Here is a 27,950-nt window from a genome sequence, read left to right on the forward strand (position 1 = left end):
ATGACTAAATGTGCCAAGAAATATGGAAAAGCAACTGTCAGGTAATTGTGTTTTTATCTAGAGGATATATTTGGAAACTTTCTCTATGGAGTTTAAACTCAGTTTTTTGAGGGTCAGGGAGTTGCTTATTCTATGAAAACTTACCCTACTTTTAAACCTGCAAAATAAGAAGAATCATTGTGGGTCTTGAGCCATGAGTAGTTTACAGACAGTTCAAGCATAGATCCCAGCCAGGGGTCAGTATCTCAGAAGGTTTGAGAGGCCTGTAGCACCACATGGCTGATGGTCAGCTTGAGCCTTGTCCGATGGGAGACATGAGGCACAAAGGACCTTGCCTGCAGTGCTGGTGGGCTGCTCTGGAGCACCGTGCTCCCAGCCCCGCTGTTGACGCTGCACGGGACCATGGGACTCTGTGTTTGTCCCTCCCGTGAGAACCATTTCCAGACCTGCCCCTCCTTGCAGCTTTCCAAAGTACTTGTTTTAGAGCTCCTGGCTCTGTGAATTAATATTTTATTATGGGGGAATGGGAAGAAAGTTATTCAGTTAATCTGACAGTTTTGAGAGAAATCTCTGTATTTTCTGTTAATTGTTAGTTGTCTGCTCCAAATATAAAATAGTCTGGAATTGCTGTTTTCTCCCCAGGTGCCTGATATAGTTCTCTGTACTGGATTATTTAGATATGTCTGTACTTACTTTTAGACGGATGACCATGGAAATGGTTGAATCACAACCAGATGACAATGCAGTAGATTTTGTGCCCGAGAGAGATGCTGGTCACCTTCAGAATCAGCCAGGCCGAAGTAAAATTTCCCCAGGATCTGAGGTAAGTTGAAAAGTGAAAAGATGAGAAGAATCAATAAAGTGATATTGAGAACTGCTGTGATTTTTAAATTATCAATTTATATTGAGTTCTCGTGTTCTATAAGTCTTGTTGTTAAATAGGGGAAAATATAGCAAAGGTATGCCAAAAACTAAAAACTATGCCTGTGGTGTTTAACAAAGGGCTAGTGCATTATGTTTGTTATGGAGATGGGAATAGGGTCTTAAAGAGTTGAGGTGGCTGCAAGATGAAACATCGCTAAAACGTGTGTATCTTGAAGATGTGTTGTGTAACAAAAATGAAAACTGGCTAAAAATAATCATGGTTCTTTCCTAGTTCCAGTTTTTGTACAGAACGTGTTTAATCTTCTTGCAAGTGCATTTTGAATGTATGCATGTTTTGTTTTCTCCCCGTGCATCCAATGACAGTGTCTGGAGTTCCAAAATAGACTTTACGTGTTCTGTATGGTAGTCATACCTGGATTCTTCTTTGGTAGTTAATGGATAAAAGATAATGTAAAAACAATTCTCAAACATTAAAAATATGCACTGAAACATTCAGCGCTTGAGAGAAATAGCCTTTGTGCCAGTGCTAAATCCCTTAGAAGGATCTGCAAAAAAACCTTTGTGAAATAAAGGAACTGATTTTAAAAAATGTCTTACAGAATTTCTTCATCATCAGAAGTTAGAAGTTACATGGCATCAAATCTTACCAAGTATTTGGTATGTTAGATACTTAATTTACATTATAGGTATATTTTCAAGACAATGCAGCTGCTTTTTGTTGGGTCTTCAGACACAAAGTAGACCTCAAAATATTTATCAGCACTTATTTGTTGGTTTTGTTACCTGTGGCATTTGTTGTGGTTTTTATATCTGCAACATTGGGAATACTATTTGGGTTTTTTTTAACAATAGAGCATGAAACCAAGAATTTTATTTGGTTTGCTTTGTTGATGTCATCTCCCTCATTTCTTCTTTCTTTGATAGTTCAGTTCAGATTTCGTGTTTTAACTTTACAGGATGATTTACATGTAAAATCTATTGGCTTGTGCAATAGTTTGAAGAAAATACCTGTGAATTCTGTCGCCTGGGATTTTTAATGTTGATCTAGAGACAAAGCTGTCAGTGATGCTGTAGGAGGGCTTCTGCCGGTCCCGAGGAAAACACTTTTTATGTTTATCTGCGTTTGATGCTTGAGTACTGTGCCTGAAGATTCAGCCATACTGGGTGTGGGCCTCAGGCCTTTCCGTTAAAACTAGTAACTCTGAAATACTGCTGATCTTGGTCAATTAACACTAAAATGAAACACATGTACTTCAGTTTGAAGGCTCAGGATAACAGTCCAGATAATTGTCTGGAGTTTACATGTGGGAGTCCCTCTTTTTGGTCAGACGGCCTAGAGATCAGGCCTGAACCTGTCAGGGCTGCTCAGTGCTCATTGCTGGGGTCGATGTTCCTCTCCTGGGCCATCAGGAAAAGTGGGGTTGATAAGTGTGTCATTCTGTGAAAAATAGTGAAGCTGGGAGGCCTCAGCCGTCAGGGCAGTGCCGTGGACCTGGCCAGCGGCTCTGCTCCCTTCCCCTCAGTGCCAGGGCCTGCAGGGCGCCCTGCCGCCCTCCCACCCTGCCCTGCCCCTGCACACACCCTGGCATCGTGGGGCTGAACTGCCTCAGCATTTCTTTGGGTAAAACGGGCTCAGGCAGAAAGCTTATTGCTGAAAGGCCTTGTCGTGATATTTCTTTGGCTTAAGATGAGGAGGACTTTCTTACCTTATGTTCCTACCTGGCAGGCTCTGAAGGTGAGACGCTTTGTCATGGCGAGGGTTAGAGGTGGACGTTGAGAGGTGTGGGACATCTCCTGTCTGCTTTTGCTGGTACGGGGTGGGAAATTTGGGGTGTTCCCGAGGAATTCATTCCTGTCTCTGCTGCTGGTCCAGCATCTGAGTATTTTAACTGTTACAGATGGGCACAGATAGCTCCTTCTCCCTCTTTGGCCTCTGGAGGACCACAGTTAAGACAGCCACTTAAAGTGATTGAAATGTACCTTGTGCCAACTTCCAGTCACCTTTCCTACTAATTTTCTTGCAAATGTGCAGGAATATGAGAAAATAAGGATGACTTGGTTCTTACCGAGAGGTAAAATGCCTGGTCACTGAAACTGAGGGCTCCTTTTCAGATGTATCTGCGGTGTTTTTGTTTGGTGGTTGTTTTTTTTTTCCTTGAAACAAACCGTATTGTTCAACCTTGGGTTTGTTCTGTCAGAACTAAAGCATTTTAATACATAATCTTTTAATACTCATTTTGTTGAGTATTCATTCTTATCAAAGAATGGCAGAATGGTTGAGGTTGGCAGGGGCCTCTTGAGATCATTCGGTCCAACCCCCCTGCACAAGCAGGGTCAGCCAGAGCAGGTTGCCCAGGACTGTGTCCAGCTGGGTTGTGACTATCTCCAAGGATGGAGTCTCCACAAGCTCTCTGAGCACGTGCCAGTATTTGACTGCCCTCACAGTAAAAAAGGTGGGTGGTTTTTATGTTCAGATGGAATTTCATGGTTTTTAATTTGCTTGTTTTTTTGTTTAACTATGACTTTGGCCAGGGAATGACTAGCAAAATGCTGAGGGATGCAGCTGCCTAGGAGGTGGGGTTTTTGTAGTGGGGTTTGTTGGGGTTTTTTTTTGGTTTGTTTTTCCCTCCTCTGGAGTTCAGGCTTTTTAAAGAAATACCTGCCATTTAGGTTTAAAAAGGTAGACAAGGTATTCGATCAGGTGATAAACTCTAGAGGGCTGACTTTTTTTGTGCTGAAGAATTCTTAATGTCTCCCCTATTGGGAGGGAGTGAAGAGGAAACATTAAGAATATCTGGGCTGGAGCACTGTGGTGTGATTAGGATAATCTCCAGTGCTAAAGAGGGCTTACTATACTTTATTAATAGAGAGAAGATAACATCTTTTTTTTTTTTTTGGCCTTAGCTTGTGTAATAGATACTGCTATATACTGCATTTTTGTGGTGATGAAAGTAAAATTACCTCTGCTGCAAAAGTAGACATTAGTAAATTAGAAACTAGCAAAAATGAGATGCATCTTTCATCCATGGAGGCAAAAATGACAATTTCTGTCTTCAAAAGGTTTTTTTTAAAATAAAATGAATTAATATAGAGTAAGTTCACATTTATAGTTGAATTTCTTGCATCCCTCGCTTTCAGACAGTCAATGAATTGACACGGTATTGTTTTAGTGATCCAGCCACCAAAATAATTAGGTAGGAAAATATTAATTTGTAAAAATTTTGATGGTTGTCTTTAGAAGCTCTTTGAAGTGTACAGAACACCTGTGTGCACAGAAGCTCGACACCATTTCTTCAGGGAAGAACAAAGGTGCAAGGTAGAAAATTTCACAACCTGTTTTGAGATGGGCTCCGTGGGTTCTGTCTCACACTCACAGATCTTATACTAATACACACAGGGCTGTTTTTAAAAGGAAGTTAATTTGTATTGAAATATTCTGATGATGATGATGATTGTCAAGCTTGGAACAATTACATCTTCATTGTTATTCAAAGAGAAATTAGATGTTCCTTTTGCAGAATGTCTAGAGGCCATACTGCATTCTGTGTTGCCCTGTGCTCAGCTATGTGAAATATTACTATAAAAATGTAAGATGAATGTACTTAGACCATTTTCAGATTTGACAAAATGGTTTCAGTTGTGGTTTTTTTCTTTAATCCTACATCCTTGACGAGTTCTTCTTTTAATCACTTTTTGTAAACTTTGTCATATTCTATCTATTAGTACAGCTGTCTGCTGTCTTGATCTGAGATAGCATCTGTTGAGCTCTCAGTGCTGGCCCTGAACTAGACAGGGGTCAGGATTTACAGTGTGAGACCTCCTCAGAGAGAGCAGAGAGAATTTTCTGGAGCCTGGAGTGCATAGCCATTGCAAGCTGGGACTTCTCAGGTTTAGCACTTAAGGGCTATTCTCCTTCTGGGCTTTCAGCATCCAGCTTTGTCTTAAATCTTGCTCCCAACAGATTGAGCCCTGTAGAAGTTTTCCAGGCTGCTGTAAATATAGCTCTAAAACCAGCCTGCCAAATGCAAGTCCAGGACATTTAGTAAAGTTGATGTTAGAGCATTGTAAAGCTGCAGCCTTGTCACCATTTTGTGCTTCCTCAAGGATAAGCTGTCACCAAATGGCTGAAATCGGCCTAATTTGTCTTCCTTAAAAATATGTGCTGGTACTTTGGCATTGGAATTGAACAGAACTTCCCTGTCTTCAGCTTTTCCATATGTGCTGCTTGAGTGTGGTGAGTCCTTTGCTCTCGTTAGATGAATCCAAGATGCATTTACCTTGGTTTTCCCTTTACCAGAAGTACTTTTCACTTCTGGAGTCCTTGTAGTGTTTAGATTCTACAGCAGGAACAGATATCAGATGGAGCTGTGCACTATGTACTTCGTATCAGCAATGTTTGAGGTATGAGGGGTTGAATGTGAATGCAACGTCTGTAGTACTCTGTAGGGAAAAGTTATCTGACCTTGGGTGACGAGAGTGCGTACGTCCACAGTATAACTGTTCAGATGGAAACGCATCTTGAAGCCAGCTAACTGATAAGTAAGCTCTTTCTTTGAAAGAATGTATGCCTCAGTATGAAGATAGTTCATGATCTTTTTTGCTGGCTAGTTTTCTCTCCCTTCTTGGAAGAGGGAGCACTTACATTTCCAAACATACGAAGTCTGGGACCGTACTGCTACGACAGAATGTGTGGTTGATGTTTGTTGAAGCTATTAGACTTGGCTGTAGCATACCTAAGAGGACAGAACCCAAAAGGACATTACAACATCTGAAGTCTCTTTGGCATTGTCAGCGACATAACCCTTAGACTGTTTAATCAGGTGCTTACTGTGTTAAGCTTCCCCTCACCTTCTATGTTCCTGAGTTGCTCCTGTGGATTGTTTTCAGTCGTTGTACCAGACAGCCTTTAAAGTAATGATGTTAAAGGTAGCATTGCTCATCACTAATGTCAGAAAGTAGTATTTTTGCCAAGTCTGCTTCAGTCAGCATTTATTCATGGTAGCGTCAAAAGGTTCTAGTATTTTGGTTAACACTGGAATACTCAATTTGAAAACTGCAAAGGGAAATGTGAATCAAAATTGTTCTAATAATTTATAAAACGTGCAGAATAGGGAGTTGGAAAGATTTTTTTCAGTCTTAGTTGTAGAAACAAACCTAATACAAACCAATCACGGACATTTTAAAGTGAAGTTTGTGGATTAGATTGTATAACCTTTGGGTATTTGTGGAAACTCAGCAAACGGTGATCAAATCAAGTTGAGCTATTTAAAATAGATATAAATGAACAAACAAATCACTTTTGGTTTTATCCAGTTTTAAAACACTATCATGTCCTTTTTCTTCAACCCTACTTCCCCCATTTAATCTCTTATCTGAATTTATGGGGACAAAACAATTTCTCCTGTGATATTGTAAACTTTAGTCTAAAAGAGTATTAGCTGAGTGTGGTTTTCTTTTTTTGTTGTATGGTTATACTGAATAAGGAGCTTTTAAATGAATGTAGTGTTTCTTAATCTTGAGTACTGGATCACTTCCTGATTATATGTGCCTGACCCATTGTGTACTAAAAACAAACTCATAAACTCTTCACCTTGTATTGTCTGTGCTGTACTCAGAAAGTTCTTTCTGATACACAGAGTATTGTATCAGATTGCAGCTCTCACAAAGATAGCAGTACATCAAAAAGTTTGGTGAAATTGCCTTTGTAATGTTTGGAAAGGTTGGAATGCTTAGTAAACATATAGACTGCTCCATGCTCTTTCCTTGAAGCTTGGGTTTGGTATGATGTCAGCTTTGACACAAAGTAGATCATACTCTTCAAATCTTTGAGACTTTCTAGATACCATCTCAAATACCGATTCCTGATATTAATGTTAATATTTGTTTTATTGGTTGGGAAGAAGGTTTGTATTTCAGAAGGTTTGTATATCCTGTTTACACATTGCTATTTAATGCCATTTAAGGAATGATAGTTTCCATTTCAGGGTTAGAAATGTCCTCAATTGTTCTATTTCCTGAAAAGTGGTTCAGTTTCCTATAACAATTGAACAATTACATAGTGAATGTTGACAAGATCCTGTCTGTGTTTCCTAGAAACATTGTGTCTTCAAAATCATTTGAGGCAACATCTGGCCTTTTTGATAGTAGTGCATCTTGATAGTAGCTAAAAATTTTCTTTTGCATCAAGAAATGAATGTTTACCAGACAAGCAATGGCTTAGGGATCAGGAATGAAAATTTCTTTAATATTTGGAATTAAAAAACCCCTTAAGTGTGAATAAAGAAAAATACAAAACTTTATTTAACTTTTTATATTCAGCATTCATCATGCTTTTCTTCTCACTGTCATCTCTTTTTACTTTTACTGGTCATACCAGATACTTTTTGGGGCTGAGAACTAAGCTGGGAAGGGAATAATACCAGAATTTTAGATATGAGTCTGGGTTTATTCTTGTACATGCAGAATATAAAAATAAGTTTTTTCAATGCAGTTTGCTTTGAAAAACACTATCTCTTTTTATCGTATGATTTATTTTCGTCATTCTCTTCTGAGTTTAGAGATGTTTCATCACATAGAACTTGAGATCAATCATAGTGTTTTCCCTTTGCCTTCAGTATTTGTTTCTGTTAATAGACTTAACAGTAATAGGATAAATATTGAACTATTTCTTAGCCTGTAGGTGTTAAACTGTTTCTTAACGCATTCATTCTCGTACTGATGTTTGAGAGCCAAGGGCTGGGGAAAGCTGTGTGTGCTCTAAAATGTCATCAGAAAAAGGGATCAGATTATTCCTAAACAAAACACTTTCTTCAGCTTTGCTAGGCTTAAAGAAGGTACAGCTGTTCTTTATTTTTATATTAAGGCACTGGTACACTCCAACTCTGTTTTTGTTGAATAAGAGAGAGAGATATATATATGTCTAGAAAGAGGATTTCTTAAACTAAAACAACATATAAATCCATGTATTGTATTATTTAACAATTTTTTTGCTATCTGAAAAGTTCTCACGTCTCTTGAGATGTGTGTCTGAAAAGCATAAGTTCAAACTAAACTTCTTGCCTAACAAACAAAGCAAAACCAAAGCATTTCTGCATTATAATTTTTTTTCCTGACTAAGAACTTTCTGTCCTTTATGTTGTTGCAGCAACATAACACTTCAGTTATTGATATTTTTTGTTACATTTCTTGAGGTTCTTGCTAACCTTCATGCTAGCGACAGCAGATTTTGTGTGTGATAGCTTAGAGTTGTTTTTAGTTGAAGAGAAAACACGAAGTCTCTGGAGAAGAAAAGGAAAAAAAAAAAAGAAGAAAGATTTGCAATTTTCTGGGGGACAGTTTTAAGCTTTCTGTAGCATTTGGAAAGATACACACCAAACTTTTACTAGTAAAACTAGTTTATTTCTGTATAATTAAACACATTTAAGCTATTTTTAGATATGGCATCAGAACCAGTTTGTTTTAGTATCACTTCTAAAAGCATGTGATGAAGTCTTAAGGCATGTTACTTAAACACGATGATTGTAATTTTTGCAGGTTTCTGTAGCTGCATCAAGTGCTGGAAGAGGATCTCCAGCTGTAACTCTAGTGCAGTTGCCTTCTGGTCAAACTGTTCATGTCCAGGGTGTCATTCAAGCCACACAGCCCTCAGTCATTCAGTCACCACACATGCAAGCTGTTCAGGTTAGCTCTTTTATTTTTACATTTTCATGAATATTTGGTGCCTCATAACTCTTCCCCCCAACCCCATCTTCAGTTTCTCTTCATTCTTAACCAGTGCTGCAAGATGTACTTATATGGTGCGAGAAACAGCAGGGGGGAAGGTGGCAAACTGCCAACCAGTAGCAGCTCTACAAGCATTGTGTAGCGATTCCTTAATGCTTCCTGTTTATCTTTTAAGTAATTGTGTCTTGGAACCCTGAACCTTAAGCAACAGCATATTTGTGTAATAACATGGCCTGACTTTAGTGTACCTTGCATTTTTTTCTGTTTTGTTAAATTCTACAAACATCATGTTTCTAATGAGACTGCGAACTCATAAACTTGCAAGTATCTCATACTGTATTTTTGGAGAGCATCTGGATGTAATGGAAGTAAACATAGTCAAATGATTCCTTGTTGTTTTTAGCAGGCCCTGTTAGAGCATCTGGTATTGCTTTTTTTTGGGGTGTGGATACATAAAGATCAAAAATAAGGGCAGCCTCAAAATAAACATTTATTTGGCAAATCGTCACATGTTTAAAATTGCTGATGTTAGAAAACAGGGACTGGTGCAAAATGCTTAAGAGTTTTCAGAGCTTTTAAATAGTGAAAAAGACTAGAGACAATGAACTTGCAGTGCTTTGAAAATGACTTGGCCTCCCATTGGTGTTTTTCTTGTAGCTAGGAATGCCTTTGCTCTAGTTTTCTTAAAATTTGATTGTGAAATGTCAACTGAATTGCTTTTTGCAAATAGAATTGATATCTCTGGTGAGAGGCTCTTTACCTGTTATGTGTTAACTGTTTTACCTGCAGTCATTGCAACATGTTAAGGAAAAGACATGCGTTGTCAGTCTTCTTGAGAAGCCAACTTCAATGTTTGAGACTTAGTGGCTTTCAAGTATAATAAATAAAAAGGCATATATAAATATGACTTATCTTAGAGATTAGAGAAAAAGAATAAAACTGTGGCCAGATACTGAATAATTATTTGTAAGCAGTAGGTGTAGATGGTGGGCCTGGTAAGGTTTTGAAGTTCTAGATCACTATTGAAACAGGCACGGAAGATGGGAAGACACCTGGGTTTGGTCAAGCTTGAAGTCAAATCAGACTATACAAAATAAATACTTTTTAAAATGGAATTCTTTCTAACTGTAATGTACTAGAGTTAACTTTATCAGATAAGCATATTACAGTCATTCCCAGTTTGCCACTGCTTTTCTTCAAGTCACTATAGTCAGGACATACATGCAAATACAGAGGACTTGCTGCAAAACTCAGGAGGAAGAATTTGTCTGGAATCTCTTTCCAGCTGCTGCTGTGTCTTCTTAGGGGAGTGGAAGTCAACTATTTGTTGTATTGAGTGAATTCTGGCTGTCTTCCCTTTCCCAAAGAAGTAGAGACAGGAAAGCTGTGTCCTGATTAATAGTTAGTTCTAGGATTTTGCTTTGATTTCATTTGAGCATGCTAATGGCAAGTAAGGTGACTGCACAAGAAGGGCTTGAAGATGCTGTAAAAGACTCCATTGCAGAGGTTGTTGAGCCCTTCTGTGATCTTCTTAAGTACTTTATCCTGCCATCTGGCATTTCCTCTAGATCATTTGGCTTTAACTTGATATCCTATCTCAGCCAAACAGTGGGGAACTTGGGAATTGATATCAGTTTACTCTAATTTAAAAAAAATAAAAAAAAAACCACTGAGGGTTGATTCTAAAGCTTCCATGACCTCTCCCTCAAACACCTGCAGCTTTAAACTGGAAGGTGTTCAAAATTTTTTCTTGTAATGCTGTTGCTTTTGTGATGGAAAAAAAAATGCTTAGCTATATCACGTTCCCTATTGTTCTGTTAATGTTGTTTTACTTGTAGGAAGGTTTGAAGTTCAGATTGCTTTTGACTTTTCTACTTGCTCCCTGTAACGTATCAGATATTGGCAGACTAACATGAGCTCAAAGTTAAATTTGCTCAAATGCAGAGCGGTGTGGTAAAGTTTTAAGTCTGAATGACGCCCAGGAACAAATACCAGTGGCTTCGATTGATTAGGAATGTGAACATGGTTGCTTACTATTAGAACAAGCTGAAATGTTAAATGTATCTGTCTTGAAGAAAATGAGAACTTTTGAAATTTCTTGCAGAAAGTGTCCTCTTCCACATTAAAATGCTTAAATCGTCATTTGATTTCCTTACCTTCTTCCCCAAAGTATAACTGTTCTTGACTTCTTTGGCCCTCTTCACAAACTAGGGGTGGCTATTGGTAACCCTTAGTGGAATGGGAAGCTTTAAAGGTACTAAGGTCTTGTTTTCCTGCTGTTTGGCCTGAACCAAATAGATTTTTATTACTGTTTTTTCCCCCTGTAGAATGAGAGTTCTGTTTTGAGATAGGATGCCCAGACTCTTGGCTGTGTAATACTGCTTTACTTTTGAAGGTTTATGCCAGGGGCTTGAAGGTTGATCCACAAGCAGATTGCGTAGGGTACCAGAGAGAAATACCTTTCAGAAGACCTCTTTGCTGGTCAGTGTTGGTCCATCCTGCGAAAGGATGAATACAAACTTCTTGAAGCTCTTTTTTCTCTGCCAGTCAGCTCTGAAGTCTGGTTTGGAGCTATACATCTGTAGACATGCAGAAGTACCTCTCATTATTTCTAGGTGGTCTTTTTTTTCGTTAGGCTGGTGTAGAGTTTTAATGACTTTAAGTGTTAGCCTAAAACAGCACTTAGCCTGAAACTGCAGTCTGATCTGCTTTCAGGTGAAAAGGTCGTTTTCCACACTAACTTTACTGCACTGTTTCAGTTTGGAAATCTTACACACCAATAGTTCTGAGTAGTTAAATGAAGGAAGAAAATAGTGTGTTTCCTTGTTCAGTAATCACTTCCAGTTTTGTGTAATAGGATTGTTGCTGGTAAAGAGTGTGATTCAGTTCCAGGCCTTAATGTCATCTTTGGTAATTTTAAGAGAGAACCTGTGAAAATACTACTAATAAAGGTCTGAGAAAATGAGACATTCTGGACTTGTCAGGAGTTTCTAAAACTTGCACAGTATTACTAAGCAATGTATTTGTATTTATGAACATGTGTTGGTAAGTGTCATAAATGTGTATATTTAAATAAACGTATTTTCCAAATAGCTTGGGTGTGGTTTTGAAGAGGCTTTTGTATTATATACTGTTGTATAAGGTGTATTAGTGCAGTATTCTGTCTTTTTAAATATTTAATTTCATGTTTAATCTGCCTTCAGTACTTTTTCTTGGTGTCACTCACAAAAAAGTAACCTGGATTATTTTGATTTTTTACATTTTCAAATGGAAGATGTCATCTAAGTGGCTTTGTGTTGCTAACCTTGTAATATGTGATTTGCTTTGGAAAAAGGAAGTCCAAGATCACATGATTAGTGATACATAAGTGCAGAAACTTCCTGTATGCAAACATGGAAGGAACTTTTAAAAATAATCTTTTACTCTGTTGATATCTTCTTTTTTTTTTTTTTTAATGAAGTTATGAATTTCAGAAACTTTGCTATTACAGGTAGCATCGATTGCAGATGAATCTGCAGAATCAGAAGGGATAATTGATTCTCAAAAACGTAGGGAAATACTTTCAAGAAGGCCTTCATACCGGTAAGGACTTTTTATTTTGGTCTTGCTGGTTTTTAAAGGCAGCTTATGTATTACAGCAAAACTGTCTGATAAAAGCCAGTGACTTAGTTTTCTCATGGATATGGATCTTCACATATATAAAATTATTTACATTCCTTTTTAGAAAAATTTTGAATGAACTCTCATCAGATGCTCCTGCAGTACCGAAGATTGAAGAAGAAGAAAAGTCAGATGATGAAGGAACGCCTTCTGGAATTTCTGCGATGGCCATGCCAACCAGCCTGTATCATACTAACACAGGGCAATACAGTATGTTTGCAAAGATACTATGTGATGTTGCAGAACATATATAGGAACAGCTTTGTTTTGAAGAGTTCCATAGTGAAGTTGAGATGTTGAATTTTGATGATGAAGAATGAGAGCTTCTATATTTCTAAATAATGACAATTTTTATATTTATATTTTCCTAACATGGGCATTATAGGCTTTTAGTCTGTTTATTGTAATGTTTGTTGGTCACCAGATTTAGTTCTTCTAAAACTCCTGTGCATTAAAAATGTGGCGGTGAGGCTTAGGTGAAATGAAAAATGCTGACACTTATATGTGAATGTTCAGTGTTATAAATCGTTGCGGTTTCAAATTACTGTGATTTGCTATGTATTAGTGCTGTTCATTACATGAAATGACAATTAGTGTGTTAGACTTTTTTTAAGTGTAGGGTTGGAGTATGAAATTATTTCTTAACTGTGAATTTTCTTTTAAGAAAGAACTGTGTCTCTTCCTCTCCAGTTGTCAAGTATGAACACTCTAGCTGCAGAACTAACCTAAATCGTGGTCTCCAACATTTGATACTTCATCCAAATACAAGTTAAAAGTTAGATTCACAGTTCTGTGCTATAGATTTTTTATTTTTTTTTTTTAATTCCTGCATTTATGTTTAAAATGTTGCGTACCTCACTCCACACAACTTCTTTGGACTTAATCATGTATCATCTAAGGGATAATTTTCTAACAACTCTTTTTTCAATTATGTATTAGATAAAGCTGCACTCCTACAGTTATATTTTTCATGTCTTTTCACGCAAAATGCAGGTATTTTTCCTTTGATGTAATGACAGGAAAATTGCAAAAGAAATGTTGTGGGTTTTTTTCCCTGAAACAAGAGAACAGAGGAAGTCTATTGAAACATTGCAATGGCATAGAAAAGATAATAGAGTACTTCTCTAGTTGTATTCTAGTCACCCTTAGAATTCTTCAGTTATATTTAATTTATGCAACTAAAGTAACTATCAACTCTGAGACAAAGCAGAATTTGCCTATAATAATATCTACCCCTTCAGCATAGAAGGTATTTTTGCTTGGGCTCCTTAAGGTATAGACATAAATAAATGTCTGCTTCATGATGTCCAATATCTGGAGTGCTCTTTTCTGTGGACTTGTAGTAATGGTAAATGACACTTATCCAATACAAAATCTGTCAGGTATCCTTGACCAAATTTAAATTATTTTCTTCAATTTTTAAATTATATTTTTGTTTTAGCTGAGGTTTAGCTTCAAATATATCCTTTTTTTTTTTTTTTTTTCCAGTTTCAAGGCTTAAAAAGAAATGCTGTAGTGTCTGTACTCTGTTACTGTGTTCTAGTAAGCCTTCAAACCTTTAGGATTTCTGAGAAATTAGGAGTTTAGGTTTCTTAATCGTAGATTCCTCTAGGAAACCAGAGTCGTACGTCTAGCAATGTCTTGCGGGAGGTGGTTCTTACCTCTAAATTGAGGATGTTTTAATTTGAACATAGCTATAAATCATAGTGACAGGAAAGCGTATAAAAGAATAATGAAATTCACAGGTTTTGCTTTCTTTTTCAACCAAATATTTACTTCTGAAAAATCAAAAAAAGAATATCACTAACAGTGTGCTTGAATTAAGTCTGCAAAACTTTAATTAAAACTTATTTATCTTAATTTAAACTTCGCTTTCACATGAGCCAAGCTTAGAAGAGTTCTGTTTTATGCTGCTTTTTCTTTGGATAAGTTAAATTCGTAGTCTAAAACATGTGCTGTGTATTTAAGGTAATTTAACTTGTTAAATAAGTTTTCAGTTGTAATGAGGCGTTGCTTCAGGATGCAATGCAGCCTTCATAGACTCTCCTGATTCTGGCTCAAAAACTTTGTTTTGAGAGCTTCGTCTTCCTGGAAATGGTTTTTCTTACCTAATTTATTAGTTCATTAGGGTTTTTTGGTTGGTTGGTTTGTTTGTTTTTTTAAGTTAAACTTTGTAAGTTAAACTATCACACATCTCTTGCTGCATTGAAGTCTGTGTGTTCTGTCTAATTCTGGTTTGGAACAATTACATCAAAATCTTTCTTAGGATGCTTGATCATTACCTTTAAAGTTATTGCTTGCCAGAAAAGTTAGATTTCAAGTTGAGTCAAAGTGTTAGCAAAGATGGTCATCTCCATGTAGTAGAGGGGGTTTTAATTTGGAATTTACCAAAGAGGGCTTGACTGTTTACTTCTAGTCCTTACACATATAAGACACAGATCTGCAGCATTTTTCAGCAGCCGTCCTGTCGGCTGCTTATGATCCTCAGGAACTGCTGTGAGCTAAAACTGGGAATACTGTGTGGGAATGCAGCATCTCCTGCATTGATTTCAGTCTGGATATGATGCAGGTCACTACCTGTATCTGTTTTATCTTTACATCTCCTGGCAGTAGCTCTCTACGTCTGCTTATCACTATTATATCTGAGTACTCTTCTCGGCCAGCTTTGGTTGTGTGGGTTGTCTTGTGCAGGCATCCAGCAGTTCATGAATTAAGCTTGTACAGTGTCCATGGCAATGAAGAACTGGTCTTGGCAGTGTCACTACAGCCATCTGTACTGTGCCCTGGTTTAAAACAGATATGTTACTACATTTGCTGATTCCTTATTTTCTATACTTTTCTCTCTATTCCTGCATAGAAAAGGCAGCTTAGTTGAAAAGATAATTTTGACTGTATGTTGGTGTCTGGGCGTCTGGGATGACTATTTTTGTAAGAGCTTGAAAAAAAATTTTTTTTATTTTCTATTAGCAGCAGTGATGGCTGTTCTTTGCTTACTTTTTACCAGCCAAAATGGTATGTTGCCATGGTTCCCAAGTGTGTTTTTCCTCAGAGCTTATTGGCTTTGGCTTTTGGAAGCAGACAGACTGACAGGCATGACCAGCTAGATAAAGTGTCTTTCCCAGTTACCTCCATCAATATATGTGTTATCTTTCTGTAAGGGGAATGGATAGTTTTGCATAAGGTATTGTCTTGTGTACCAGCCTTGTAGCCTGATCTGACTACAAACCTGCTCTGTTGGCCATAGTTCTGTCACGTTGCTTATTGAATACTGAAACAAAATTGGTTTGCCTCACCTGGGGTGGTGGTCTAACCGTGCAAGAGTTGTTTGTTCAATTGGAGTGTGTGAATCAACTGCCTCCCCTCTTTGCCTACTTGTGCATATCATGATGTTCTGTTTGAAATGATGTAGGGAAAATGAAAATTACTTGTTCTTTTGCCATCTGTTTGGGTTGCTCGCTGTCTTAGGTTTTTAATAATTGGAGAATTAAGAAATCTTTTTGGAAAGACCAACTTCAGCTGCTTTTTCCAGTTTTGGAAGGGAGAGAAAGATCTGATTTTTCTGGATTAGAGCTGTTAATCATTCTGAGAGAATGGTATTAGCACCATATTCAGTCCTAGCTAGAAGAGAAGATGCCACTTACACCCATCCACCTGCATGATGTACAACCCCAGGGACTGTCCAGGAAAGTCCTGTACTCTTCATTGAAGGCCCAATTTCCAGTAGAGCTCCAGCACAACAAGTCTGTGCAATGGTTGAGATCAGGACAGTGAATGGGGTGGGGGGCAGTGTGGTGTTCTGGGAATATGGCAGGAATCAGTCCTGTAAGTGAGAGAGTTACTGGTGTTAATTCACTCTTGTTTAGAAAAGTACTGGATTGTGATCTGAATGAATAATTGCAGGACAGCTGTGACATAATTGTTTACCCAGGCTCACTGTGGAGCCAAGAACTTTGTATGATTCTGTGCTGGTGTTTTACTGCTTGGGAACCGAAACTGACTGGTTTTATGTGCTGTGATACCGTGATGATGTAAACATACCTTTTATGGTGCTAATTGTGAGAGGCAGAATCTGGCTGTGTATGACTTCTCTGGGAGGTACAGGTGACAAGTCTGGCTGGGAAGCTCGTGTGCTGCTGGTATCCTGCTCTTGTCCTGGATCTGGTGAAGAACAGAGACAATGATTTATTCTTCTTGCTTCTCTGTCTTCCACCCTGCCCCAAAATGGGGCACTTTCTGCTTTGGAGGCCAGACTGAAATAACAACTTGCTCATTTTTTATTTCTTTTTTTCCCTCCCTTAATACCTTATGGAGCCTGCGTGTTACTTTAAAAGGGAGATGTGCTTTTTAACATGTGTTATATCTCTTTCTATTGCCTAACTTTTCTTTTTCTTTTTATGTTTAGTTACTATAACTCAAGGTGGTACAATCCAGATTTCTAATCCATCCTCAGATGGTGTCCATGGACTACAGACATTAACAATGACAAATTCAGGAGCTCCTCAGCCAGGTGCTACCATTGTGCAATACGCAGGACAATCACCTGATGGCACACAACAGTTTTTTGTTCCTGGAAGCCAAGTTGTTGTTCAAGGTATATTTTATTAGTCTACTGTATTTTGGTTTTTTCATATAAAACAATTTTTCTGAAAAGGCTTTTTATTTTGTATTGACAAAATTGCACTATTAAATAAAATATTTATGAATAACGATGAAAGTCTTAGGAGTAAACTCAGTTTCTCTGCTCAGTAAAGCAGCTACTTCTTTTCATTAAAAAAGTTACAAGGAGGAAATAATGGTACAAAATCACTTTCTGCTTTGAATTCCTTTGTCTAGGCTTTTGAGATATATGTTTAATTGCAGTAAAGGTCCTGTTACAGATTGAAATGAGATGCTGAGGCTACTTCTCATTTAATATATGAAACTAATTTGTTGTTTTCAGCAGTTAATCTTAATAAAACACAAGTTCTGAAGTTCTTTAAATTAGGGCAGAATTTCCTTGCAACTTCTGATTCTTGTAGTTATTAGAAAGGAGATCCTTTACTGAAGCTAGTTTTCTCACAGAAGAACATTTTGTAGGTTCTATAAAATGCACACATGTGAATTGAACTGTAAATAGTAAGCTCTTGAACTTTGCTGTAGTTTATGCAGGATTTTTTTTTTTCCTTCCACCATTCCCAGCCTTTTGGAAATGCTGAGGCAGATTGAGAACTAAAGGTAACTTGGATTCTTACTGATAGCAGGGAAGGTAGGGTTGGGATTTGGGTTATGCTGAGGAAAACCTTTGAAAATGGGGAAGAGCTATGTAATCATGGAGTGGATGAGAGTCATCAACTAAGTGTAGACACAGATATCTGAAACAGTTGGTGAAGTCCGGGTTGAGGTGCTTTTTTACCCTAATATGGATGTTTGAAATAAGTTCTGTCTTTAAGTGGCTGTTTCTATCTCTTTGCTGTAAAGGAAGCCCAGGATGTAAATAAAGGTAATAGCTTGTAGATATCTGAACTTGTTGAGACAATGCTGAATAGTGGTACCTAATTTGAACTCTTCCATTGCCGCTGGTTAATTCTTTGCTGAAATATATTGTCTTTCCAAGACTCTTCAGAAGCATTTCAAGGAAGCTCTGAGACTTGTAATACAAAAAAGCCTAAACCAAAATACTAGTTTTTATCATGCAGATAGCATTGTTATAACTTTACTAAATATTATTATGAATACATCTTTAGCAAAGCCTTAAGAACCAAATTTGGTTGTCCCCCATTCAAATTTCCCACCTGATAGTGCATGTTTTCTGATTATGAGTCTCTTTTCTATACCTGTGCGTACACATCCCCTAAATTAGAGGAATTCTCCATCTCTCAAGATTGACTGTAGTATTTTGTACGTATTGCTTTGATCCTTCAGAACTTTGGCATGGGGGAGGGCAGAGACAGTAGCTCCTCAGTTATTTCCTGAAACTTCCCCAGTCTGTGAAGAAGCACAGAACTTAGGGATTGTGTCTGGCAGCATTTCAGTCCTTGGGAATTTTGTTTGACTGGCCTTCCTTTACAGACTCTGTGTTTCAGGGTTGTCCTCTGACAGGGCTGTCATCTAACCTCCCTATTCAGTTTCAGTGGTGGGTTCAACTACTTGATGGTGTAGCCCATTAAGTGTCTTGCCTGTGGTGAAAACGTTCAAAATGGATTCAGAGACAGCTACTGAATACCTGCTATATCCTGTTTCTGGAAGCTTCTAGATGCTTTTAACTAAATTGATTTGTTCTCCGTCCATGCACACAGAAGTTGACTTCCTAGAATTCTCTTTTGCTTCGGCCCAAACAAAGTCCAGTGCTTTAGTGATGCTCATAGCTGTTCACACAGAAGACAAATGCTACATAACATATACAGGGAAAAATAAAAAGGCAGTTCAGTGTTCAGCTAATATCCTGATAGCACAGATTATAATAGAAAAGCAACATTCTGCTTCGTAATCTTTCCACTTATGTATATTTTTATAATTATTTTAGGTAGACAGGATATGAATTGTATTTGTAATAATTGCAGAAGTAAAAGAAAAAACCAACCCCACAACCCAACATTGAGTATCAGTCCTAGGGCAGAAAAGATCTGTTTCAGAATCTTTCAGATAGCTTATGTATCTATATTTTTTCTAAAGTATTGGTTGATGTGTCTCATATAATAGTGGATGGCAACACATAAGCCACGTGCTTGATATTTTCTGATAACCTGTAATGGGGAAAAAGGATTAGTATAAAAGCGCCAAAGGTGTTGATCCAACTGGGTGTTATTCCATTTGCTACAAGTTTATATTCATAGGCAAAATAAGAGGTCGTTCTGATGTCCTGACATTTTCCTAATACAGCTTAAGGGGGTTTTTGCTAGCTAGGAAGTGTTTAATTATTAGTGAAAATGAGTGTAGAAAAGTTATATCAAAAATCATGGTGTTGGGACGTATGTGTGTTTTCATAATATGGTCAGTGATATGAAAAGTGATATTTGAGATCTGTGGCTTGAATTTCTTGTGTGCTTCAATTCTGATCTTCTGTTCATACGATCCTGAAGTGGTTCTATAATCGCAGGATGCTCATCTTTCACATTGATGCTTCCATTATTGCTCTTCTTGGTATTGCTTCACAGTTGATGAATTAGCAGTCTGAATTTGTTTATTTCAGACAAAAGCCTGAGAAGTTTGCTATGCCCTATGTACTGACCAGTGCCTGGATTGGTCTGAAACTAATTTAATTTAAATGGATATAAATAAGGAGTAACTCTGTTAGAGCTGAGATTTTTAAAATTATTTTTTAAAACTAAGTCAACCAGATCTGTTGGATTTATTTTGAAAAAGGAGGGAAGTTGGGGAGAGGTAGCTCCTATCCAGAGTTACTGTTCTGCCTGTTATGTTCTGCCAGCATCTGAAATCACTAGCTTTAGGTTGATTTACTTTGTTAGAGCTTTCTTCAATCTTTTCTGAAGCTTTTAACTGAAATTAAGTGAGTGGGTTGTGGGTTGCCCCCCACTGCAAGGAGCTTTAGCCTTTCATTTGCCTGTTTGTTACAGTTCATTAAGCTTTCCTGGCTTGCACATGTGTCTGTCAGTTCTCTGCCTTTTAGTGGAACTGCTCCAATCAAAACAATGACATGTCTTTTTAAAATTTCCCTATTTTCTATTCAGTCATGACTTTATCATTCTGATTCATTCGTGAATTCTAGAGCCACGTTTTAATTTCTCTCAGCCAGTGCTGTGAATTTTCAGGTCTTGCTTTACAGCCAGCTTAGTGGTGAGTGCCTTCTGTAGCTTTATGAATAATTCAGGGGAAAAGAACAAAGCTAGGGTTATAGAAATATGGAAGAGGAAGGAAAAAAAGGGGTTACTGGAAAAGGAGTTCTTCAGGCTGTAGTTTCAGTGAGCTGTTCCAGTGACAGAGCATATTAATGACAGTGGTAAGCAAGTGAGGTCATTGTGATGTCAGTGCTCTTGCTTGTAATCCTGCACATGCTTGCTAGTTTGGAACAGTTCATGCTGAGCTGTGGTAGAGGAGCAGGAGAGTCGTGTGTGCAGAAGCTGATCATGGCTGTAACAGGCGATGAAACAGGTAAAAATTTTGCTAGTCTTTTGCATGATATTTCTGGGTATTTAAGCAGTGCTTCCTTGGTATTTGTGACATTTTCTTTTGAACCTGTTGCTGTAACTATTTCATCTTTCAAAACTAGTACAAGTAGCTTCTGGTTATATCTAGTCAGTGTAGGATTTCAGAGCAGTTTTAACAGTTTCTTTTGGGGGAGGGGGAAATCACTGTTAGTACGTGAGTTCTTGCACACATTGATTCAGATAACTAATCTTTACTATTCGATGCAGGATTTTGCTGAAAAATCCACCACTCCTTCTTTTCAGTCCTTCTTTATTGTGGAGATAGTTATATATGTTAGTAAGTTTATAATTGTTGTTTTATTTTGTAAAAATGACACTGCTTTGTTTAGCAATAAACACTTCAGATTTGATAGCTAAAATAGACTTAAGCATAGCTGTAAGAGAAAGGTGTGCATTGTTTCAGTAGTGTAAATAAACCTTATGCTGTTATTATTAAAGAAAATACTGAACGCAAACAAATTTGAGAGCAATAATTTTTAAGTGCTGTAACGCCTGCTTGTTTTCTCCTCCTCTGTTAAAATGGTCTGTTCCTCAGCTAATTGAGTTCAAAAGGCTGACGTCATTAGATTTCCTGGAATCGCGTTGCAGTAGGGAACTGGAAAAGTTAAACTCCAAACAAGATACACATTGACGTCAGCCCCAAGTCATGCTGCGATTTAGTCAGTTCCTTTCTGCTTCGTCAATTGCCTCCGGCAGATCTGTAATGTTAACCAGTTCGCAGCCAGTACCTACGTGCTGCTGCTCATTGCTGGTGCGTATTGTTTCATTAATCCAAAGATACTGATCTTCAAGTCCACCGTTTGCGCTGCTTTTTTTTCTCTTTTTTTTTTTTTAATGCTCAAAGGAATAATGATTCATGCCTTGTTTAGCCAGTTCAGTGGTGAAGTTAAAAACCCTTTGATAATCTAGTCCCATCATTATGACTCACAGAAGGGGAGAATAGCCGTGCTAATACATAGGCTTTTTTTCATCATACATAATACATCAGGCTTTTTTTCTCCTGGATAGTCACTGAAAGAACTCAAGTGCAGGGATGCTCTCTAGTGTTCAGCAAGTTACTTCTTCCATGAACCTACCAATACAAGGTTTGGGTTTTTATTTTATTTTTTTCATTTCTCAGAGCTTAATTTACAAGGTTCGTTGTACTCTTCTGAATGTGGTTTGGTTTTTAGGTTGGTGTTTTGTTTGTTTGTCTTCCTGTTAATAATTTCCTTTTTGTAGGTCTTAGCTCAGAGCTTTAGATTTTCAGGGACTTTTTAGTCCCTAGCAATTTTAAGCAGAAAAAAAAAAAAAAAGAAAAAGATGACCTGAGGCAATGTGTTAGGGAAATACACTATCTCCGCGTTTTTTTGCTTTGTTAACAGTCCTACTTCTGGTATGGTCGGAATGACTTTAAACCTCCATGGGGTTTCATTAGAAATGGCCACAAAAGTTTGTCAGGCTGGATCAAGATGTGTGGGATTTTTTTGTCTCAGATGCTGAAATGGAAGGGACTCGTCTCTGTAATATGGAGATACATTATTAGACTTAAACAACGATTTTTTTCAAGGCTACTTCCCCCTCCTCCCCTCCCTACCTCCTCCTCCCCCCCTTAAACCCAGTTTCATCTTTCTCAATGTCTCTTTTGGATAACACACAAAAATTTTGCAGACTTTGAAACAATTGATTTGCAATAATGCATCATAAAGCACAAATTACTGCACAACTAAAAGATACTTTGTCAATGCTATGCTTTTTTTTTTTTTTTTTTTTTTACTGCAGTGTCTGGGTTTAGAATGTCTGTACCACCAAAGTGGTTATTTGTCTCTGTTACCAGGGCAGTAGGTTTATAAGTGAGCCAACTGTTAGGCAGAGACAGACACTACTGGAACCTGGTCAAACTATTCACGCAACATGTTGTTACTCAGAGTGGTGTTTGCTGATCCCTGCTGAGATAGGGACTCGCTTTTGTTAAGCCATGTTGCCGGTACATTATCACACTGAGTCCTCTTAAGAGCAGCAGTAAGTCCTGTTAGCTGGCATCTGAGTGTAAATCAAACAAAGACAACAAAGTAGTTGGTCTTGTCAGGCTGAGGTGACCTTGGTTATGGGTCTTTCCCCATGACTTGATCTACAAAATTACTCATTTGGATTTCTGATTCATTGTAGCTAATGTAGGCTAAGATAACATCTCTTTTTTATCTAATCTAGTGATGAGAGAGAGAAAAAGGCAGCTCTTACCATAGAGTCTATATAATGTAGGTCATGTGGTCAGCATAAAGGTGAGCCTGAAGAGTTTCTAAAATTCCATTTTTATAAATAGTGAGCTGAAGTGTCGTCCAGTTGACATAACTGGGGCTGCTAACAGATGTGGAGAACTTAAAAGGTTAAGTAATTCTCCTATAGATATACAAGAAGACCAAGCCCTGTGTTCACCGCTGGCTGCCTTGCCTGTTAGTGCTTACAGAGCTCTTCTGGGCTGATTTCTCTCTCTCTCTCCCCAGTCCCCAGGGAATTATCCCTAACCCAGGTCAGTTCACTGGTCCAGTTCATCTTGTAATTCCACAAACACTTTTTACCCGCAGGACTGAGAGAGGGGGGAGGTGCAAAGTGTTTAAGCTGATAATGATTTCAGGACATGGCTGTAGAATTGTAGTCTAAACACAGCTTGATCCTATTTTTTGTATTTGATTAGTGAAGAACCTGCATGAACTTAATAAGAATAATAGTAATTTTTTTATTAGGTTTTGGGTTTGATTTGCTTCCCCCCCCGTAGTTGACTGATGTCTCTTTACTGCTCTACCTGTCAGCCTCCACAAAGTGTTTTTGTCTATATTTTATTTTTCCAAGTTAAGTTTTTCCATTATTTGAATTGCTTTAAAGAACTAAAATATAAATTAAGTATAACATAACAGCCCCTGAAATTTCATCTTTTATATTCAATTAACGACAAAAATTGAAGTTTTGTTATGCAATAATATAAAATATTTATGGGAAGAAATATGTAAATACTTGCTTATAATTTGAAGGGGGTTACATTTTTTTGTTTGATTTTTTTTTTTTTTTCTATGTCAGACAGACATATTTTTTTCTATGTGTTTTAAAGTTGGGCTACATCATGTAGGAACAAAGTATCTCAGAATACAAAAGGGGGTGAGACTATCAGAAGGTATTGGTTCCAAATAACATGTCAGATTTCAGATCTGCCTTCTGCATTTAGCTTGGGGAGAGCTCAAAATTGGTGGACTCAGGAGCTGAATCTGAACTTCTGCACTCCAATTTACTGTGTAGCTACAGCCCTTCCTGTGCAACCGCCACTACCTCCTCTTGCCCACCAATACTGCAGCATCCTATTTGTGGTCCTCTTGCTCAAGGAACATACTCCTGTTCCCCATGAGCACTTGCTGTTCCTTTTCATTTTGGCAACAGCAGTTCTCACTGGTTTTCCAAGGGTTGCCAAACTGCTGCTGTAGAGGGAGGAGAGGCAGTAAGGCTGGTGCTGTTGGTATCTCAGGGAAGGAGGAGAAAGTTCACTTCTGAAGCAAGCTGACTCCTGAAGCCTCTGTTAGAGGACAGGAGTAGCATATAAACCTCAATGGCTGCCACAGTATCTTTTTGTGGGATTCTGCAAACAGGAGATAAGCATGGATGCTCTAACAGTGTTTCTCAAACAGCTTTCCCTATGTCATCTGAAAAGAGCCATGTGGAATCTTTCACAGGCTTCAGTCTGGCTGGCTAGTGGGGCCACATCCTACGGTGATTTAGATAACTGATTTTACAGTGTGGAAATAAAAGCTAGTAAGATAACAAATATAGTTGTGACATTGCAGGCCTGTGAAATATTTCATGTAGCGGGGATCCTGGATAACTCATCAACAGAAATCTGTTATTTCCAGAGAGACTTTTGAATAGTTCTTTTTTGCCATGAAGTTTAAAATACGATTCTTTTATACAGCTGCCACTGGAGACATGCCAGCTTACCAGATTCGAACTCCCAGTACTACCTTACCTCAGGGAGTGGTAATGGCAGCTTCACCAGGGACTTTGCATAGCCCTCAGCAACTGGCAGAGGAGGCAACACGCAAGAGAGAGCTGAGACTTATGAAAAATAGGTAAGACTATGTAACAATTAATAGTCCGTGTTTAATAAAAAAAAAATTCCAAACACAAAAACAAAACCCCAAAACATTCTGATGAAGTTTTCTTCTTAAGGTCATGAGCACTGCCTGTGATTGACGAAAGGAAGGCAAGAAATTCTTTGTCAGTCATCCCACGTCCTTATAGCATTGAATATTGGCTGTCAGCTCTGGAAAGTTAGAGTTGACCTTACGACCATGGATTCTTAATTGTAAAATTTTATTGTAAATTTATTTACAATTTATTCAGAAAAATAAATTTATTTTTAATTTAAATTTAATTTAAATTTAATTTATTTTAATTTTTAATTTTAAATTAAATTAAATTTAAAATTAATTTAAATTTAAAATTTATTCAGAAATCAGTGTTACTGTTGTCCCTTTCTGATAATTTTTGTGATGATCTGGAGGTATACTTATTGTTGAATTATTTTTTTTCACTTTTTTTTCCCTACTGGCAGTAAAATGACCGGTATGGATTTGTTCATCTTGAAACTTCCCAGCAAAAAATTGGTTAGGAAAATATCTGAGGATCTCATTAGCAGCTGTCCATTAATGATGCTTTGAAGAGGACTTATTCTAGGATGGAATGATAATTATAGGCTTTCCTAAATACTTGGCTATTGCGATAAGTTACTGTGCAGTGCCCCTGTCATTTTGTGAGGCATATTGAGCAAGGTGGCTATATATTTTTTTAATTAGTTGGCAGGGATTTGACTGTATGCTGCAAATGCCAGTCTTTTTCTATGCATTCTTCTTGCTATACGTAGGGGACTTTTTCTTTTTTTAAATGCATAGCCACCGCTATCAATGGCAGTTAGATTAATGGAAAAAATAGTCTGCTATGTAGATCTCTAATAAATTCAATAGCCGCTTGCTTTATAATTGAATTCATGGTATTGCTTTGCTCTCATGCCTGTCCTTTATTTTTAAATTACTCACAAGGATTTCTGCATTGTTGTGCCTCCTTTTGTTTCTCCTCTCTTCGGTTTTAAACTAGTGACTGTGCTGTCTCTCACATAACTTGCTGGAAAGTTACGCTCCACAATTTTGTCATGTTACAGGAGTGGACACCTGGTACTTCTAAAATTTCTTCTGGAATTGAATGCTTGTTCAGTCACATACTTCTGAAAATACTACCCAAAGTGTTTAGCTTCAGTATTCTGAGAATACAGAATTCTGAGCAGAGCTATGGGAATGGCTCCAGACTGCCATTTGCCAGCAACAAAAAATACCCCAGACGCGTGTGGCTGAAATGTGCCAGGTGGACAATACTGAAATGCTAATAAATTCTATTTGTTTGGACTTAAATTTTACTGTAGATTTGTTAAATTAAGGTAAAAAAAATGCAGCAAGTTGTAAGCTTGGCATCTAGCTTTTTAGCTGAAAAGATTAGTGTTATGCTTGTATTTTCTGACAGTAAATTCTTTGGGTTTGGTTTTAAGATTTTGATTGCAGAAGATAATACCCCTGATAAACACACAAAATGGAATGTGACTGGAAGAAGTGCAGCTTTCAGTCTTAATGTTTTGTATAGCTCAAGTCAATGTCATTTACTCACTGTTTTCTCAGTTCCTCTGTGTATTAGTTCCATCTTTGTATTTGTTGATACTGAATTTGTTTCAAGTTCTAGTTGTTTTGAATTGTATTTCAATCATGTTATTGTTTATGGCTGCTATCTGCTGTTCTGTTTGTGCAATCCAACAGTTGGTGGTGGTTGTTGTTGTTATTGTGGAACTGCAGGGATTGCAGGTAATGTCATTTATCCAGTCTTTGCCATATTGTGGCTGTTCCTGTAGTCATTTGCCTTGTATTGGTTCCAGGGAAGCTGCCAGAGAATGTCGCAGAAAGAAGAAAGAATATGTCAAATGTCTTGAAAATCGTGTGGCTGTGCTTGAAAACCAAAACAAGACTCTCATTGAGGAACTCAAGGCCCTCAAAGATCTTTATTGTCATAAAGCAGAATAACTGTCTTTCATTTGGACCTTGTTTATTATGAACTTTAATCGAGGCATGAGAGGAAGCAATTCTACAGATTGCCATATGAACTTGAGAAAGAGACACTTGAGGCCCTTGTGGAACCCAGTTTTGCTTAGTGTTTTAAGACTGATTTGGGAGATATTCCAAAATTTGGAATTCTGTCATAGTCTCCATACTCTGCTGAGCTTTCTAATGGCATGCAAATGGCTTTTTTGGTTGCACTTTTTACTTCTGCTTTTTGCAGGGAAGCTGCTAAAGAATGTCGACGTCGGAAGAAAGAATACATAAAATGTCTGGAGAGTCGTGTTGCAGTGCTAGAAGTTCAGAACAAGAAACTTATAGAGGAGCTTGAAACCCTAAAAGACATTTGCTCTTCCAAAACAGATTAGTAAAAATATTTATTATACTGTGAACTGACTAAAATATGTCCAGTTGCTTTATAAGGCAATACATAGCCAACGTGAATTATGGCTTTCTCTTTGTGTCATTTATATTATATTCCAACTTCTAACATTCCTGAAATGCTTTCCTGCTTTTCATCAATTTGTAGCTCTAATTTCAGGTTCTTTGTGCTCCTCCCTTCAATCTCCCAAGGAGCCAAATGTTAAAAAATGTAACAAAGTAAAAAAGCGCATAATTTCTAAGAGCTGTTTCTTTGCCATATATTTACATACTACTTTTTACATGTTACTGAGTGTCCTGCACATACAAAATATTTTACAATTGCTTTTAATTAATCATAAAGATAATGCATCCAGTAATACAAGAACATCAAACCACCCAAGGTATCTCAGGAAAGAGTTTATAAAAGAATGTTATGATTACACATATGTACTAGCGTACTAGTCTACAGATGATTTTATGGCGTATTTTTATATTAGTTGCTTATGGAAAAAAGTATTGTATTACTGTCACTGAGTGCCATGGTAAAAGATAGTTTTTAATAGAACCATGTTGTTTAACCTGCGTAGTGTCTGATTTCCTTTAAACATCTGGTCATTTGAGATGCTTTAAAAGCCATGAGTATCTGGAAGAGGACAAAAGCAAAAAGTATACCTAAACTCGTGACGTGATGCTAAGTATGTTGTAAATACCTGAAAGAAACTGTCTGTTATATGGCTGCTATTTCCTTAAATTTTCTGTAATCTGTAGGGTATTTGATTTATTAGAGGCCTGTATATCAAAATTCAATTTTGCATCCTGAATGCTTCCTATTCTAGATTCTGGACAGTTGTAGACAGTTGCCTATAGCGAAGGCCGATGGTGTAGTTCTTTTGACACTTTCTCCAAAGTACTGAGAGGAAGTAAAGGTGATTTAAAGAAGGAAGCTTTCCAATAAAAAGCAACGATCTGCTTATTCACAGGATTCTGGAATAGCCTGTAGGTGAGAGCTGAAGATTTTTAAAAATAAACCCATGCTTAAAACAGATTACAGGTCTGGGAA

At 37.5% G+C, this 27,950-nt stretch overlaps 1 protein-coding gene across 9 annotated transcripts; it reads left to right on the forward strand.

Moving 5' to 3' along the window:
- Positions 1–27,472, forward strand: CREM (cAMP responsive element modulator). 9 transcript variants are annotated; one of them, XM_074157418.1, is made up of 9 exons: positions 1–41; positions 700–823; positions 8,419–8,565; positions 12,098–12,189; positions 12,332–12,477; positions 16,670–16,858; positions 22,345–22,377; positions 24,346–24,502; positions 26,350–27,466. In XM_074157418.1, exons 1-9 carry the CDS (start codon positions 1–3, stop codon positions 26,492–26,494), a joined length of 1,074 nt encoding a protein of 357 aa, XP_074013519.1. In that variant the 3' UTR covers positions 26,495–27,466. The 9 variants fall into 9 exon arrangements, with proteins under 9 accessions (XP_074013519.1, XP_074013518.1, XP_074013521.1 ...); XM_074157417.1 differs by having other exon boundaries at positions 26,751–27,459; XM_074157420.1 differs by lacking the exon at positions 22,345–22,377.
- Positions 27,473–27,950: the final 478 nt, after the last annotated feature.

The sequence above is a fragment of the Numenius arquata genome, chromosome 12 (genome assembly GCF_964106895.1).
Source record: "Numenius arquata chromosome 12, bNumArq3.hap1.1, whole genome shotgun sequence".
NCBI classification, from domain to species: domain Eukaryota; kingdom Metazoa; phylum Chordata; class Aves; order Charadriiformes; family Scolopacidae; genus Numenius; species Numenius arquata.

Excerpts from the sequence above, each read along its gene's own strand:
- CREM (XM_074157418.1), top strand. The coding sequence starts at position 1 with ATGACTAAATGTGCCAAGAAATATGGAAAAGCAACTGTCAG. Across the intron at positions 8,566-12,097 it reads CACACATGCAAGCTGTTCAG|GTAGCATCGATTGCAGATGA; the intron begins GTTAGCTCTTTT and ends TTGCTATTACAG. Across the intron at positions 24,503-26,349 it reads CTGAGACTTATGAAAAATAG|GGAAGCTGCCAGAGAATGTC; the intron begins GTAAGACTATGT and ends TATTGGTTCCAG.